The sequence below is a fragment of the Diadema setosum genome, chromosome 18 (assembly GCF_964275005.1).
Source record: "Diadema setosum chromosome 18, eeDiaSeto1, whole genome shotgun sequence".
NCBI classification, from domain to species: domain Eukaryota; kingdom Metazoa; phylum Echinodermata; class Echinoidea; order Diadematoida; family Diadematidae; genus Diadema; species Diadema setosum.
In genome coordinates, this window is record NC_092702.1 from 30,024,500 (window position 1) to 30,037,857 (window position 13,358).

Sequence of the window (13,358 nt, forward strand, 5' to 3'; positions counted from 1 at the left end):
TCTCAAATTCTTGTTGTTGTTGTTTTGTTTTTTTAAACCGGAGGCCCACTTTGGCTCCTACAACATTTTTCGAGGCCCATAGTTGGATAAAAGATGAATCTTATTTTTCAATGACTTCACGGCCCACTTGTGAGAGCTTTGCGACCCAACAGCTGAAAAGCATGGTGTAAAAGTGTTCAGAATTGCTTGACTTCAAAGAAATATGTAATTAAAAGTGGATCAGATTCTGCATTACACCTTGCATAAATCAAACCATCACAGCAATTCGGTTTTCAATTTTTTTTTCTGTTGTGCCTACCTGATGCATCACTGAATATTTAAGCAGAGAGAAAGTTTAGACAATCAGCATCATCTGCAACAAAATCTACAACATATTTTGCTGTCAGCTGGACAACATTTCAATGCAATACTTGGCTTTACAGTATCCTGCAGTCAGTTGATTTAGGATATGGATGTACTAGGGAAGAAAGGAGGAGGGAGAAGTTGGGGGAGGATTGCTGGTAAGATTGATAAATTGATAGGTAAATAAATAGATAAATGAATATGGGTAGATAAAAAGATATACAGGTATAGACAGAAAAATAGATGGATAAATATATAGATACACAGATAGATAGATAGATTGATTGATTGATTGATTGATTGATTGATTGATTGAAAAATGGACAAATGAAGAGAAAAATGAATACATTCGTTTAGATTGACAGATAAATGAATGGGTGAATGGAAGGATGGACAGACAGATAAACAGAGTGATGACTAGATGGACAAATGGATAGGTAGATGGACAGATTAATGGATAAACATATAGAGATAGATAAACAGACAGATGAATAGATTTAGGGAATGAAGGAAGGAGGAAAGGAAACAAAACAAAATCACTGATGAGTGTCCTCCAGAGTGACGCCAAGGGACAGAGATGGGGCAAGTGACTTGATTGCATTCCTAGACAGGCTGACGAGTCCCTTGTATACCAGGAGTAAAAGTAAATGACTTGTTCTGCTCCGGTCACCCCACTCATACACAAACACAAACACACAGCAGTGAAAATGCGGAACCCCTTTATGTACTTTAAATGCTTTCTTACATGGGTGCTCATGCGACAATGCTTCATTTCTTTTTTTAGCCTCTCCTAAGCTGATATCTTGTAACACAAAACTGCAAAGTGGTCAGCAGTGTATGTAATAGGTATGTCTCGAGAAGCTGGATGCAGGCATAACATAATATATGACTGCTACTACTACTTCTATGTGATGGATGCATCTGATGAGATTGGGTACACAATGCCATGCCAAATATCTCTGTTGTTGGGATGTTGTGGGGGTTGTTGGAGGTTGTTGGATGGTTTTGGGATTGTTGGGGTGTTGCCGGGGGTTGTTGGGAGGTTGTTGGGGTTGTTGTGAGTTGTTGGAGGTTATTGTGGTGTTGTTGAGTTTGTTGTTGGGTTGTTTGAGGTTGTTGACGATTATTGGGGGGGGGGAGGAGGAGAAGACTATTAAGGCATTTACTCTATAGACCATACATTTGTGACTGTGCATCATAAAACGAACACGCAAAGTCGCACACATTGATTTTGTGTGAGGACTGAAAATAGGTGAAATCAGTTCAGTTCAGTTCAGTTTATTTTACTTTAGCACGGAACCAGCTTCAGCCAATGGCTGTTCTTCAGCTGGTCAACCTAGCCAGTCAACCTAGCCTGTTTTGAGTTTTTCATATTTTCTGAAAGAGCAAATCTTCATCTTTATTGTGGCAGAGTTTGGGATCATAAAACAGACAGTAAATTGTGTTTTTAGCAGTTTTTCTTGAGCACTTTTTGTAGAACACTGTGATAAGGCGTGTCCAAAAGAGTCCCCTTTTCATTTCTTAAAAACCTTTTGCACACTCTTAACTTTTAACTCTAATAACTTAAAAAAAGAAAATATTACTGCTTTGAAAGTTGGCAGTAATCATTGACAAAGGGTGTTAATAAAGCATGCCTAATTTCAGCTTAATCTGATAATCTCTTCATTGTTGTTGCTCCGATGGTCAACATGCTGTTTTTTGTCACGTTCATCGCACAGCTAGCATGGCTTGGTAAAGATTAAGCGCTTGAATAGACCCTGTACTTTAGAGCTTCTTTTCTCAGTTCACACTTTTCCAGAGTGTGTGCTTTCTTTCCAATATTTGGATAGGTTAGGAGTGTCCATTTGAGCCGAGTTATACATCATTTAAAGCTTAAAGTCTGCTCTTTCAGAATATGCCCTTAACTAAAAATCCATGTCTGGCGGCTTTTTGTTGGTTTTGTGGTGCAGGGTCACATTTAGCAAATCTAAGTTTTCACAAATTGGGACTTCCTGACAATGAACAGAAAAATGTATGGTTGCACCTCATATTCATGTCGGGATCAGAGTTGCTATTTTCACCTTTTTTTGGTTCAAATTTGTAAACAGCACCTGACTCATGAAATTTGTGAAAATTGATAACCTTGAAAAGTATATTGCATATAAAGTGCTCAGTCTGTATTTTTATGAGGTGCATCGATCTTTTTAAAACATGATTTGAAATGGGAGCAGTTTTGGAAAGCAGCCATGGTAAGCTCACCTTGTAGTTGCCTCTCCAGCTCCTTGGCATGGGGTGCCAGCTGCCCCTCATCCTCAAGGGAATCCTCCTCGGGGTCATCGTCGAGGCTGATGTCGACGATCTTGGAGAAGTCGATGCCATTCTGGACAAAAAGCATCTGACTCTTTCTCTTCAGCTCCTTGATGTCCCGAACCGTCTGGAAGAACAAGAGATGGACCAAGATTTGAATTGGGATCACTCTGCAGAAGAGTTACACACTGTCAGTCTATAGATATCATCAAATTATACGCATAGCTTCCATTTCCCGTCTACTTTATGTGGAGAAAATGCATTCTTAATGCAAGCAATCAAAATCAGTAGATCAAAACACATTTTTTTTTAAATTCTTTTTCCTCCTCCAAGCATCAATACCATCATGATGTAATACCCTGAACATCTGTCAGAGTGTAATACTCATAAATGCAAATGACATTTCTTCAGATTCTTTAGGTTTCCATGTGTGCACGTAATTCTATACATTTGGGAAGAAAAACACTGCACACCATGCCTACACAGCCCTGTATTTAATATAACATCCTTACAGAATCTAACTTTAACCAGTTGAGGATGGACTGATTGTGCTACAACACACATTTCCCATAGACACTTGCCCGAGTATACTTGGGACTCGTCCTCAACGGGTTAATAAAAGAAATCTTCTCGACTCCACCACTGGCTATTGCCACTAAAATGGTCTCAGAACAAGAAAGAATTTTTTCCTCCTTTCTTCTGGAGGTCACAGGCATAGTGAGCAGGGAGAAACACCTTTACCAAATACTGTCTCTGTCATCACATAAATTGGCCTGAATATTTTTGGAGCTTGAGTAATCGAGTCCCGGTAACACCTTGTTTTGGATTGGAGGAAGTTTTCGGACGTGAATAATTGGGGAGCTGCTCAAGTGGAAAGAATTTCAAGAACTTTCATGGAAAACAGTCATGTCATGATTCATACTGAGAACAGCAATGTGTAAAAGAAGAAGACGATGGAGAAGTTGTGAAAGAAGTGTGAAAAGTGGTGATCCCTGGGGCATGGGGGGGGGGGGGGGGGGAGGAGGAGGAGGTTGTTTGGGAGGAAGGAGGAGAAGGAGAAAGGATTCCTTCATTCTGTTTCACAAATTAGTCACAATTGCTCCGGAGAGTGCGACCTGCAAATCAGGTGTTGAGACCTCCTCACCTTGAGTTAGCACCTATATTACTATATAAAAAATCAGAAAGGTTCGTGCACATTTTAAGTTTGCAAATTTTGTGAGAACCACAATTCATGAAATAAAAATACTTGTGAAAGTTTTTGTCTGCAGTGTATGCATTGCATGCCAGTGGCAATTTGTGAAATTTCACTCTGTGAAAAAGGATGTCACCCCCAATTTTATGGCACCAAAATATTTTGCTATACAGTAATGCCTGAATAGGCTAAAGTGCTACATTACCTCCAAGAGCACCATGCGTGCTGAATGTAAGGATGCAGGCAGTATACAAAACTTAGCAAAATTAAGCAATCGTTAAAGTTCAATTACACAAAGGAGTTGTTATGACAATAACAGCATGTTTAACATCCCATCGGTCAAGGATGGTGATGCAGCAGTGATCATAATGTGAGACAATAATCATCATGATGATACGAAATGATGTCAAACAAGGCAGGAGATAATGCTACCAGAAGAACTTGACATATATACCAATTACTCCCCATGTATGACACATGATGGTGATTAAGGATCAATGCTGATGGATATCATACATAATAGACAGAGCCACAACAAGAAAATTGGCAGGCCATGACTCATACATTTAATTAATATAGCACATTATTTCTCAAACAGGCTCATGGAATATGATATATTGCAAATGAGCAAAGACATAGACGGAAAGATAGGTAGATAGATAGATAGATAGATAGATAGATATAGAGAGAGAGAGAGTAAGGGGAAAATGTTTGCAAATAATGTTGTCTTTGCAAGGGATTATCAACAGCATACAGATGCACTTGTTTTTTAATATTTCTTCTATCTGATTTTCTTTTCTAACATTAATAAATTTGAAAAAAAAAAAAAAAAGAATGCCCAGCGCATCCCTTAAAAAGAACATAAAGATAGTATACCAGAGATGTTCAAGGCTTTTTGAACTTATAACAATCCACTGTACTCTGTGAATGTCCAGACTTTCTCTCACATGCTCCATAGCAACAACAGAGACGGAAGCAAGGGGTGTCAGTTGTGTTTAGAATGCGGACAAAGTTTCCTAGGTGGCATGCCCTCCGAACCCCCCCCCCCCCCCCCCAATGATATCAAAGGCTCTATTTCCCTCCCTTTGGACTGGTGACTAACAGCACATAAGAAAATCAATCCTCAGACTAATCCACTGAAAAAAGGGGGATGCTTAAAATTCCATACCATGCTGTGTCTAACCAATGCATATTGTAAACTGGACACAAGATTAGCTTTCACCAAACCACAAAGATCTCATGATTAATAAACGGATAAATTTGTGATATCTCATCCATTTCTGAATTGAAGCTGGGTGACACATTAAAAAGTGTCATTCCATTACCAGAGACATCACAGAATTCTATGTAGCTTGATATTTGATCATTCATAAAAAATGTGCACTACATTCTGCTGAGTAAACATGTCTGTTATAAACTACAACCATGTGATTACTTTAATTATATCAGAATAGACATTATGAGACAATGCTTAAAACTGCATTATTTTTTCTAGATTCAACCCTATTTGATTCCTGTTTTCTACCAAACTTGTAGCAGATTTGATTTGTCCTAAATTGTGGTATACATGTACACACATGACACACATACACACACAAAATCAAATGGGAAAGTACTCAGGACCCCCCCCCCCCCAAAAAAAAAAAAAAAAAAAAGAGAGAGAGAAAAAAAAATAGTTCTTTTTGTTTTTGTTTAAACCATTAAGCTGGGCAGTGTAGGGAGGGAAGTGGACAGGGAAGTGGACAGGAAAAGTAAGGTACCGAATAGTGAGGATTGTGATTTTTTTTCCATGAAAAGACAAGTCTCTGACCACAACAAAAGCAGACAGCATGCATCCATCTTTAGAGAGTTGGATTTCACATACACATTATAGGCATACTGGTTTATATTTCTCTTCTATTTCAGTGTATGAACATGGGATTTCCTCACAACTGCCAAAGGGAAAACCAAACCACATGTGGTATATATATGAAGCATATCTTCTTCTTTTTTTTTTTACATACTACTGTGCAATTGTACACTCCAGCCAGATTAGGTATTCTTTGTGGGAAATTCCCTAGTAAGCAAATCAGCTCAGTTTTCTGCTGTTAAGGAGAGTTTGCAAAAATCTAGAACCTAGTGACTTTACGATAAAGATTCCAAACTTGATTTGTGTATCTGATGAGGATTGTGCTACTGAGCACACTTGGCATTTGAATATTCAGAGGGAAACAAATGATAAAGCAGCAGGCACATTCTACTACAAGGGTCAAAGTGGCATAGAACTATGCAATCTTACATTTAACAGTAACTTTGCAATCACTGGTAATCTTCAGTGATTTCTTGGCTTTGATTGGCTTTGGAATGATGTTGCTATGGTAGTTTTCATTGATTGCAGAGTCGCCATATCAGAAAGTTACCATAGTTCTATGCAACAGGGCCCTGGTTATGATGGAGCAATATACTGTTAGCATATATACAACACATACAGCTGTAGGTCCTACACAAGGACCTGCAAAAGGTGAAAAAGGTGAAAATCCACAGAGTTTTGACATCAGATTTGTCCTGCACTCTTTCACAAAGACTCTTCTCTGACAAAAAGGCACTTCAGCAGTAAACAGTCACAACTGCATAACACTGCAACGTCCATAAGGAACAAATGGTCACCTGCATAATACTTCACACATTTGAATGCTGCAGAACATAGACACATGCTGGAAGATAAAATGGAATCCCTTGCAATTTAATTGCCTGCTTGTTTGATAAAAATAAAAAGATTTGGTCTCCAAAGAGCGCTATATCAGGTACACTCTGAAACGTGACTGAAGTCGTTCGCTATTCTCCCACGCTTGCCACAGAGCGTGACTCTCGGCCGATAATCTTGCTCATGAGAAAATGGCGCATCCAATCTGAAGCCGACTACAAATTCAATTTGACGTCTTCTTGGGTTTCCGTTCGGGCAAGTGAGTACAGTATCGCGCCGGCCATTTGTGAAGAGTGGAAAGTGACGTCACAGCTATTACATGTACGTCTGTGAGAAGAGTGATGCTGGGTTAGAGAAAATGCAGTCTTCAATTGCTACCAAAAGAGGCAAGTTTGAGGATGAGTCTGTGATGTAGGCTGCAACTTCTGCAAGCTGGTGACAGAATCTGGCACGTGAACAATGGATCAAACTTACAGGTACTCGTAAGACAGGTGCCCTATAAAAGTCTTGAAAAGCGGAAATGTTTCTGGATGGACAGGAGTGCACTTGATTTATGAGACATACACCAACTAAGCCGTTTTACCTCAGAGTACATATAAGTTAAGCATTCATGAGCTACTTACTACTTACTACTTTTCTTTTGTTTTTTTTAACCTTTTTTCTCACTTCTTAGCATATTTTGTCTAACAAAATACCAGCATAAAGAATGAATTCATTCATTTTTTTTCTCTCACTATTAGCATGTACACTACATCATATGAATTTTTTTTTCCCTTCCCAAGTTAATTTCATGTCAGTTGACATTGGTTTCTTTGACTATGTGTACGTATTTTTAGAGGGTCCCATACCCTACAAGCTTTGCTTTTTAAGTGGGACCCTCCATTTCCATTCTAATCTTTGTATTAGGTATATACCTTAGAAACGAAATTCTGTTGTTACTCGTGACCACTTGTACGTTTTCTTTGAAATTGTTATAAATTTGTTCTGTAAATGTATTGTATATATTTTTTCTGTTTATTCAATGGAAATGGAAATAAATTGAATTGAATTGAATTGAATTGAATTGAATGAATGAGGATATATTGAATAATATATTCAGCATGTTCATAATTTTGGGAAAAAATAAATGATAATGCAGCAGGACATTCAGTCCCTTGTCCTGTCATAATTTTCCTGTCCAAATCTCATGTAAATTCATGATGTTTGATGTCTTCCCTCACATAAAAATTCAAGGCAAAGCTGGAATATCGCTATTTTGCTGATTTCCCAAGAACCGCTTTTAGGCTTTGAGTAGTAAGATGACAAAACTCATTAACATACATCCTTCAGTGTACAGAGTGTATTTACTCAGAAATCTTGCAGGAGAAACATTTTCAGAGCCCCCTTCCCCCCTCCCCCCCCCCCCACCTCCCCACTTCTTCCCTGCAGTCTCTTGGTATATTTACTTTCAATGAATCACTGCGCACACACCAAAGGGAGTAGGACTGGTATGCGTGAGAATGTATTTTCTTCCATGGACTGTCCTCGTTTGCATCTTGGGAAATATATGAAACAGAATTAAATCCATGAATTGGGAAAAAAAAGGGCAACTAGGATTGGAAAAAAAAAGAGGACCAAAACCTCAATGGTAATCATGGACTGTCATCATACATTCATCACGCTTGTTGAGACACTGATTCATGTTGGATCATGGGACAGTTATTCCTCATTCACGTTTGAAGTCTGTCATCACTACTTGCCAGCTACTCATATTCTTCTGTAAAAATGGAAATGTTTGTGTGAGTAATTTTTTTTCCACTCATCCCAGCAAGATGAATCTTGCTTGTCTTTAATTCTCCAAAATCAAAATATGATGTAGTATTTAGATATGTTCAGCAAAAAAAAAAAAAATAAAAAAAATGTGGTTTACTTTTCTTCTGTTGCTAGTAGTTTTATGTCAAACAAAATGCCCGATAATTTCCACTTTTACAGTATGTCAAGGGTATTTTGCAATGGGGGTTCCGAGAGGTGCTTTACTTTCATGAATGGTGTGAGAGACTGCCATTCAATAGAGTGGCAGAGAATCTATGGTTGGCCAAATGTTCTGCTGGACCTGTAGTTCCATGTTGCGATAGATATACACAAGCAGATATTTTGATAGATAATTTTGAGAAAATAATGCTTCTGGTGCCCTCCGGAGCAGGGGTATAAAAATGCCTAATGCTAGCTACTCCAGTACTACTGGTAATTTATTTATATATTTATTTATTTATTTTTTAGGATGCTTCTTTGAAGGACGTTACTTTTAAGAAAAGGTGAAGATTAGATATATGTCATTCAGACTGAAGAAAGTTAAGAAGAGCTCTATGGAAGACATATCATATTCAAATGAATTCTTTGAAGGACCAAACCAGATATTTAGTAAGTCATGATGATCGTAATAATGGTCAAAATTCTGCATAAATTCCTGCTCATCTTTTGCTTTCATTTCACTGTATGCATGAGGTGCATGTCTCTTCTCGGGGCAGAGCCTGGTGCATTGAGTCGAGGTGGGAACATTGGAATTCTCCAACCACTGACTGAATATTTAAACACCTGAGACGTGCAGGAGGATGGGCCAGTCATACGTGCACACACAGATTGCCTTCTCTATGGCAAAGAATGCAAATCTCAGAAGAGTGATGTATGGTGGCTGTAAACTGATCAGCAACAAAGGAGATAAAGACTGAAGAATTCTGATAGAAATGGATGAATACATGTGCACAAGAAACCAGCAGGAAAAAAAAAAATCACACAATGCACACTTAACCCATTGTCTCTAAAAATAAGGTATAGTCCCCAAAGACTTTTTACATGGCACATCAGGTTCCTTAAAAGTTTGAAAGGCTTCCATTTCTGTGAAATTATCTTAAGCTGACTGCTGAGCGATATGTCGCTTACTAATGCTTTGTTGGGGGTGTATATCATACAATATCTAAGCTATCAAATGACCATATATTTATCAGGCTCTAAAGTTCCAAGAAATTACTGTTCATATCCTTGAGAGCCCTTAAATATATTCATAGTTTGCTTTTCATTGTTGACATTCAAGTAACTCAATTTTATTAGTTCGCATTTAAATGTGCATACCACTGCACGTCATACATTTCCGGCACATCACACATCCGTCATGAATGATTCTAATCTCTGAATCAAACATGAATTATTATAATCTTCCATAAGGTAGGTAATCTTTCTAAATATAGTAGTATACAACCTATTCATTAGGTGTTGCAATCTTTGTGCAAAAAATGTCTCCATTCTGTTTTGGGGGGTTTTCTATTTCTTGGTCAAATTATCAGAATTCATGGTAGATATCAGTTACTGTACGAGCTGAAATTTTCGCGTACAGATATTTTCGCGAACTGCTACTTGGAGGAAATTTTCGCGTGTTGTTAATTTCGCGGTTGCGAGGGTCTAACAGAACTTAATTATTTGCGCGTTGTTATTTTTGCGTGTTGTTATTTTCGCGGTTCAAAGGCGATTCGCGAAATTCGCGAAAATAAAACCACCGCGAAAATTTCAGCTCGTACAGTATTTTGCAAATTGTAGCTACAACAGTAACGGGAAGTATACAGGAAAATCACATTGGTCAGTCATCAATAAGAAAGAGCATGAATGTACTGAATTGAAAAAAAAAAAGAAGAATTATTCGAGGCTGCTTAAACCTGAGAGTTCTGTGGAGCAACTTCACTTTGACTTTGAACAAGACTCCACGAGAGCGAGAGATAGTTGGATCGACGTTACACCTCCTCTGCCACGTAACCACAGCTGCATTATTAACGTTTTCAGCCGGCGGGACCCTGCGCTCTTACTCAGCCACAGACAATAAAGAGTCGAAATGCGAGGGTGCAGCTGGGATGCGGTGTCGAAAGACACTTTGGCAAATTGGCCACACGCAAACATATTGAGACAGCGGGCCAAATTACCCCCGCAGACTGTTGCAAATTTTATGCTCCTCAGCTTGATCCATGAGGAAACACAAAGAGGCACAAAGTGCAGAGATTGATGTCTGTATAGGGAAATGAAAAAGAAGGGGCAACTTCCATATTGGAAAATGTATGGCTTAAGGGTAAGGGTAGGTGCAGATGCCTAAACTGCACCAATGCATTTCCACTGGGTCAACAATAGGAGTTTTTTTTTCGCTGGTGACATTCACAGCTACTAGCTGAGGAAGGGACCCTTCATCAAACATCAATATCCCTTATTTCCCTTGGGAATGGATATGAGGTGTGGCATTCCTGTAAAAAAAAAGGGCTGAGAATAAAGACTAGAGATAACATGAACAGGGAAAGGAAAAAAAAGTGGGGGAGGGGGTGGAGAGGCACATAATGTGAGAGTTCTGCAACCTTTCCGAGCCGTTCTCAAAATTATGCTCAGTAAATAGTAAATCCTATTTTAAACATTCAATATATGTGTGTGCAGCATCTGGGAGCTGTATATAGTTGTTCACATCTGTAAAATTCACAGACTTGTGAAATCAATGGAGCATTCCCTCCTTGTTCCGTGTCCTGGTAAAATGAAGTTCATCTTGGCTGCAGCAGATCAAAAACTGCATGTGCATTACTAATCCTGGATGAACCCAAAACATGGGGCTTTATTGCTATCTGTGATGGCAGCAATGTCGAGACCATGAATGAAATGGATCCCACCTGTCAGATGTAGAGAAATCACTTCCACTGTCTGGAATGCACATGAGCCTGAAATTCTCTACAGTGGCTTTCTCATCCAAAGATGGAAATGTAAATGTCATTAGCAAAACAGACATGACATGCCAAGAAACTCATTCCACACCATCTCATTCTCAGAATCTAATATCCATATCTCAGAATATATAGAATGTTTCCCTTGACTGTCATTCACCCCCCCCCCCCCCCCCCCCCCCCCCCCCGTGTGTGTTTGGGCAATCTTGGCTAATTCAACAAGAGCCATCTCAATCTATCTGAGTGTCTCATTTGTGATGGCTTCCTGTTTCTTTTTCACCACCTCCCCCCCCCCCCCACATCTCTCCACCAGCCCAGCCTTATTACACATCCATCAGTGCTGAGTGAAATCTCTCTAGTCAACTTGGGGCTTCTTTCAGAAAGATCAGAAAAGACACGAGCTTGTGACTCAACGCAGACTCCGTGCCTGATTTACTTTTACTTCAGTCAATATTAGAGGTAGAGTATCAACTAGATATACAGCGTGGAATAGACAACCTGTGCTTCTGACGAGTGTAGCAGCGGCAAAGCACGGTTAGTATCACCTTCACTTTGGTTTGCAACAGTGTCGGCCTGGTTCCTACATTATCCCCCCGGGGTTGTCCCTGGGCAAAATTCGTGAAAATCTTCTCTGCCCGCCAGCTGATTAAAAGTCAACTCTCTCCATCTCTGCCTTAATCCAATTCCCCATATATCTATTCCCCTTTTCCAGCCCAGATTTCATTCATCAATAATTTCCTCTAGCTGGTGGAAAACTGGGACAGCTAAAGCCACAAGCACCCAGAGAACAGAAGATGAGTGCCTACGCCCAAGGCGTTCCCTCTCTCCTCACTGGAAGAAACATAAGGTTTCATCACGAACAACACAGTTTCAACCAGAATGTACCGAGGAAGAAAAAAGAAATGACGTGAAATTCTTGACTGTTTACAGGACAGAGACGAAAATGAAATGAAAAAGATCCTGGCAAGACTTGCTCCTCTCTAACCTAAGATGAAGGAAAATTTGCTCCTCTCTAACCAGAAGATGAAGGAAAATTTGCTGAAGCGATATCTTGTTCATGTATCTAGATTTGAATACCAACAGCCATGGGGGGGGGGGGGTTTAGGTGATTGCCTTATGTCACTCAAGACGATGTAATCAGAAGGCATTAGCATAAACAGAAGCACTAGTGCTAGAGAGAGAGAGATATATATATGGGGAGAAAGAGAGACATTTGTTTCCACACATTTTATGGAAGCATATAGGGATATTGATATGTTCATATCTTCTTTTGATGGCACGTTATAGGGAAGGGGAAGTAAGAGAAAGATATTGTACAAAAATCATTTGATGTCACAAATGCTGAAAGGACAGTAAAATGTGTATCCATTCAAATCAAAGTTTGCCTCCCCAGAACATGAATGCTGAGTAACATATCACAGATCTTACCAGTATGTAAATTCAAATTCAAACAACTGCTCTGCATTTGTACAAAATCCTGAACAAAATGTCAAAATTGATCTAAACTAATCAACTTAAACATATGCTTCAATTGCCCTCTACATATTAAATTAGTAAATATCTACTATGATTGTTTGATACCTTGAATACACCAAGGAAATGTGGAACATTCTTCTAAAGTGCAATAGAATAAGGTACATACCAAAAATCCACTCCAAAGAGGTCCCCCTTTCACTAACTGACCACCTTTTTAAGGGTCTCATCTCAAATTTACTGGCCACTTCATTAAAAAGAACATTAATGTTTTAAAAGTACATTAATGTTTTGGAAGCAAAGCAGCAATAATCTAGTTATGGAGATCAGCACAATAGACTCCCTCTGGAGTTTGTGGTTGAAAAAAAAAATATCCACATACCCATGCAATATCCATGAATCTGACACTATGCTATCAACTACTACATTGGTGAGGAGCACATCATGTTCAATATTGATGTTACACCACGCATCCAAAAATCTAAAATGGCTGACCATACTGTTCGGATTACATGCACTGCTAACATTCAACCCCGTCTTTTCCCCCAAGCCAACACAGTTGTTTGTTGTTGCAATCTTGTGGTAAAGTCAAGTGGGCACCCTGCAAAGGCCATGCTTTATGCACGCAGTCAACAGTACACTCATATTTGACCCCTTTTTC

The 13,358-nt window shown here is 39.1% G+C and overlaps 1 protein-coding gene across 1 annotated transcript in view; it reads right to left on the reverse strand.

The window, feature by feature from the left end:
* LOC140242005 (shootin-1-like) overlaps nucleotides 1-13,358 on the reverse strand; it is a 124,968-nt gene that overhangs the window by 26,909 nt on the left and 84,701 nt on the right. The window contains exon 4 of the mRNA XM_072321749.1: nucleotides 2,581-2,755. Within this exon, the coding sequence (XP_072177850.1) occupies nucleotides 2,581-2,755 (175 nt within the window). The remainder of the gene's footprint in view (nucleotides 1-2,580; nucleotides 2,756-13,358) is intronic.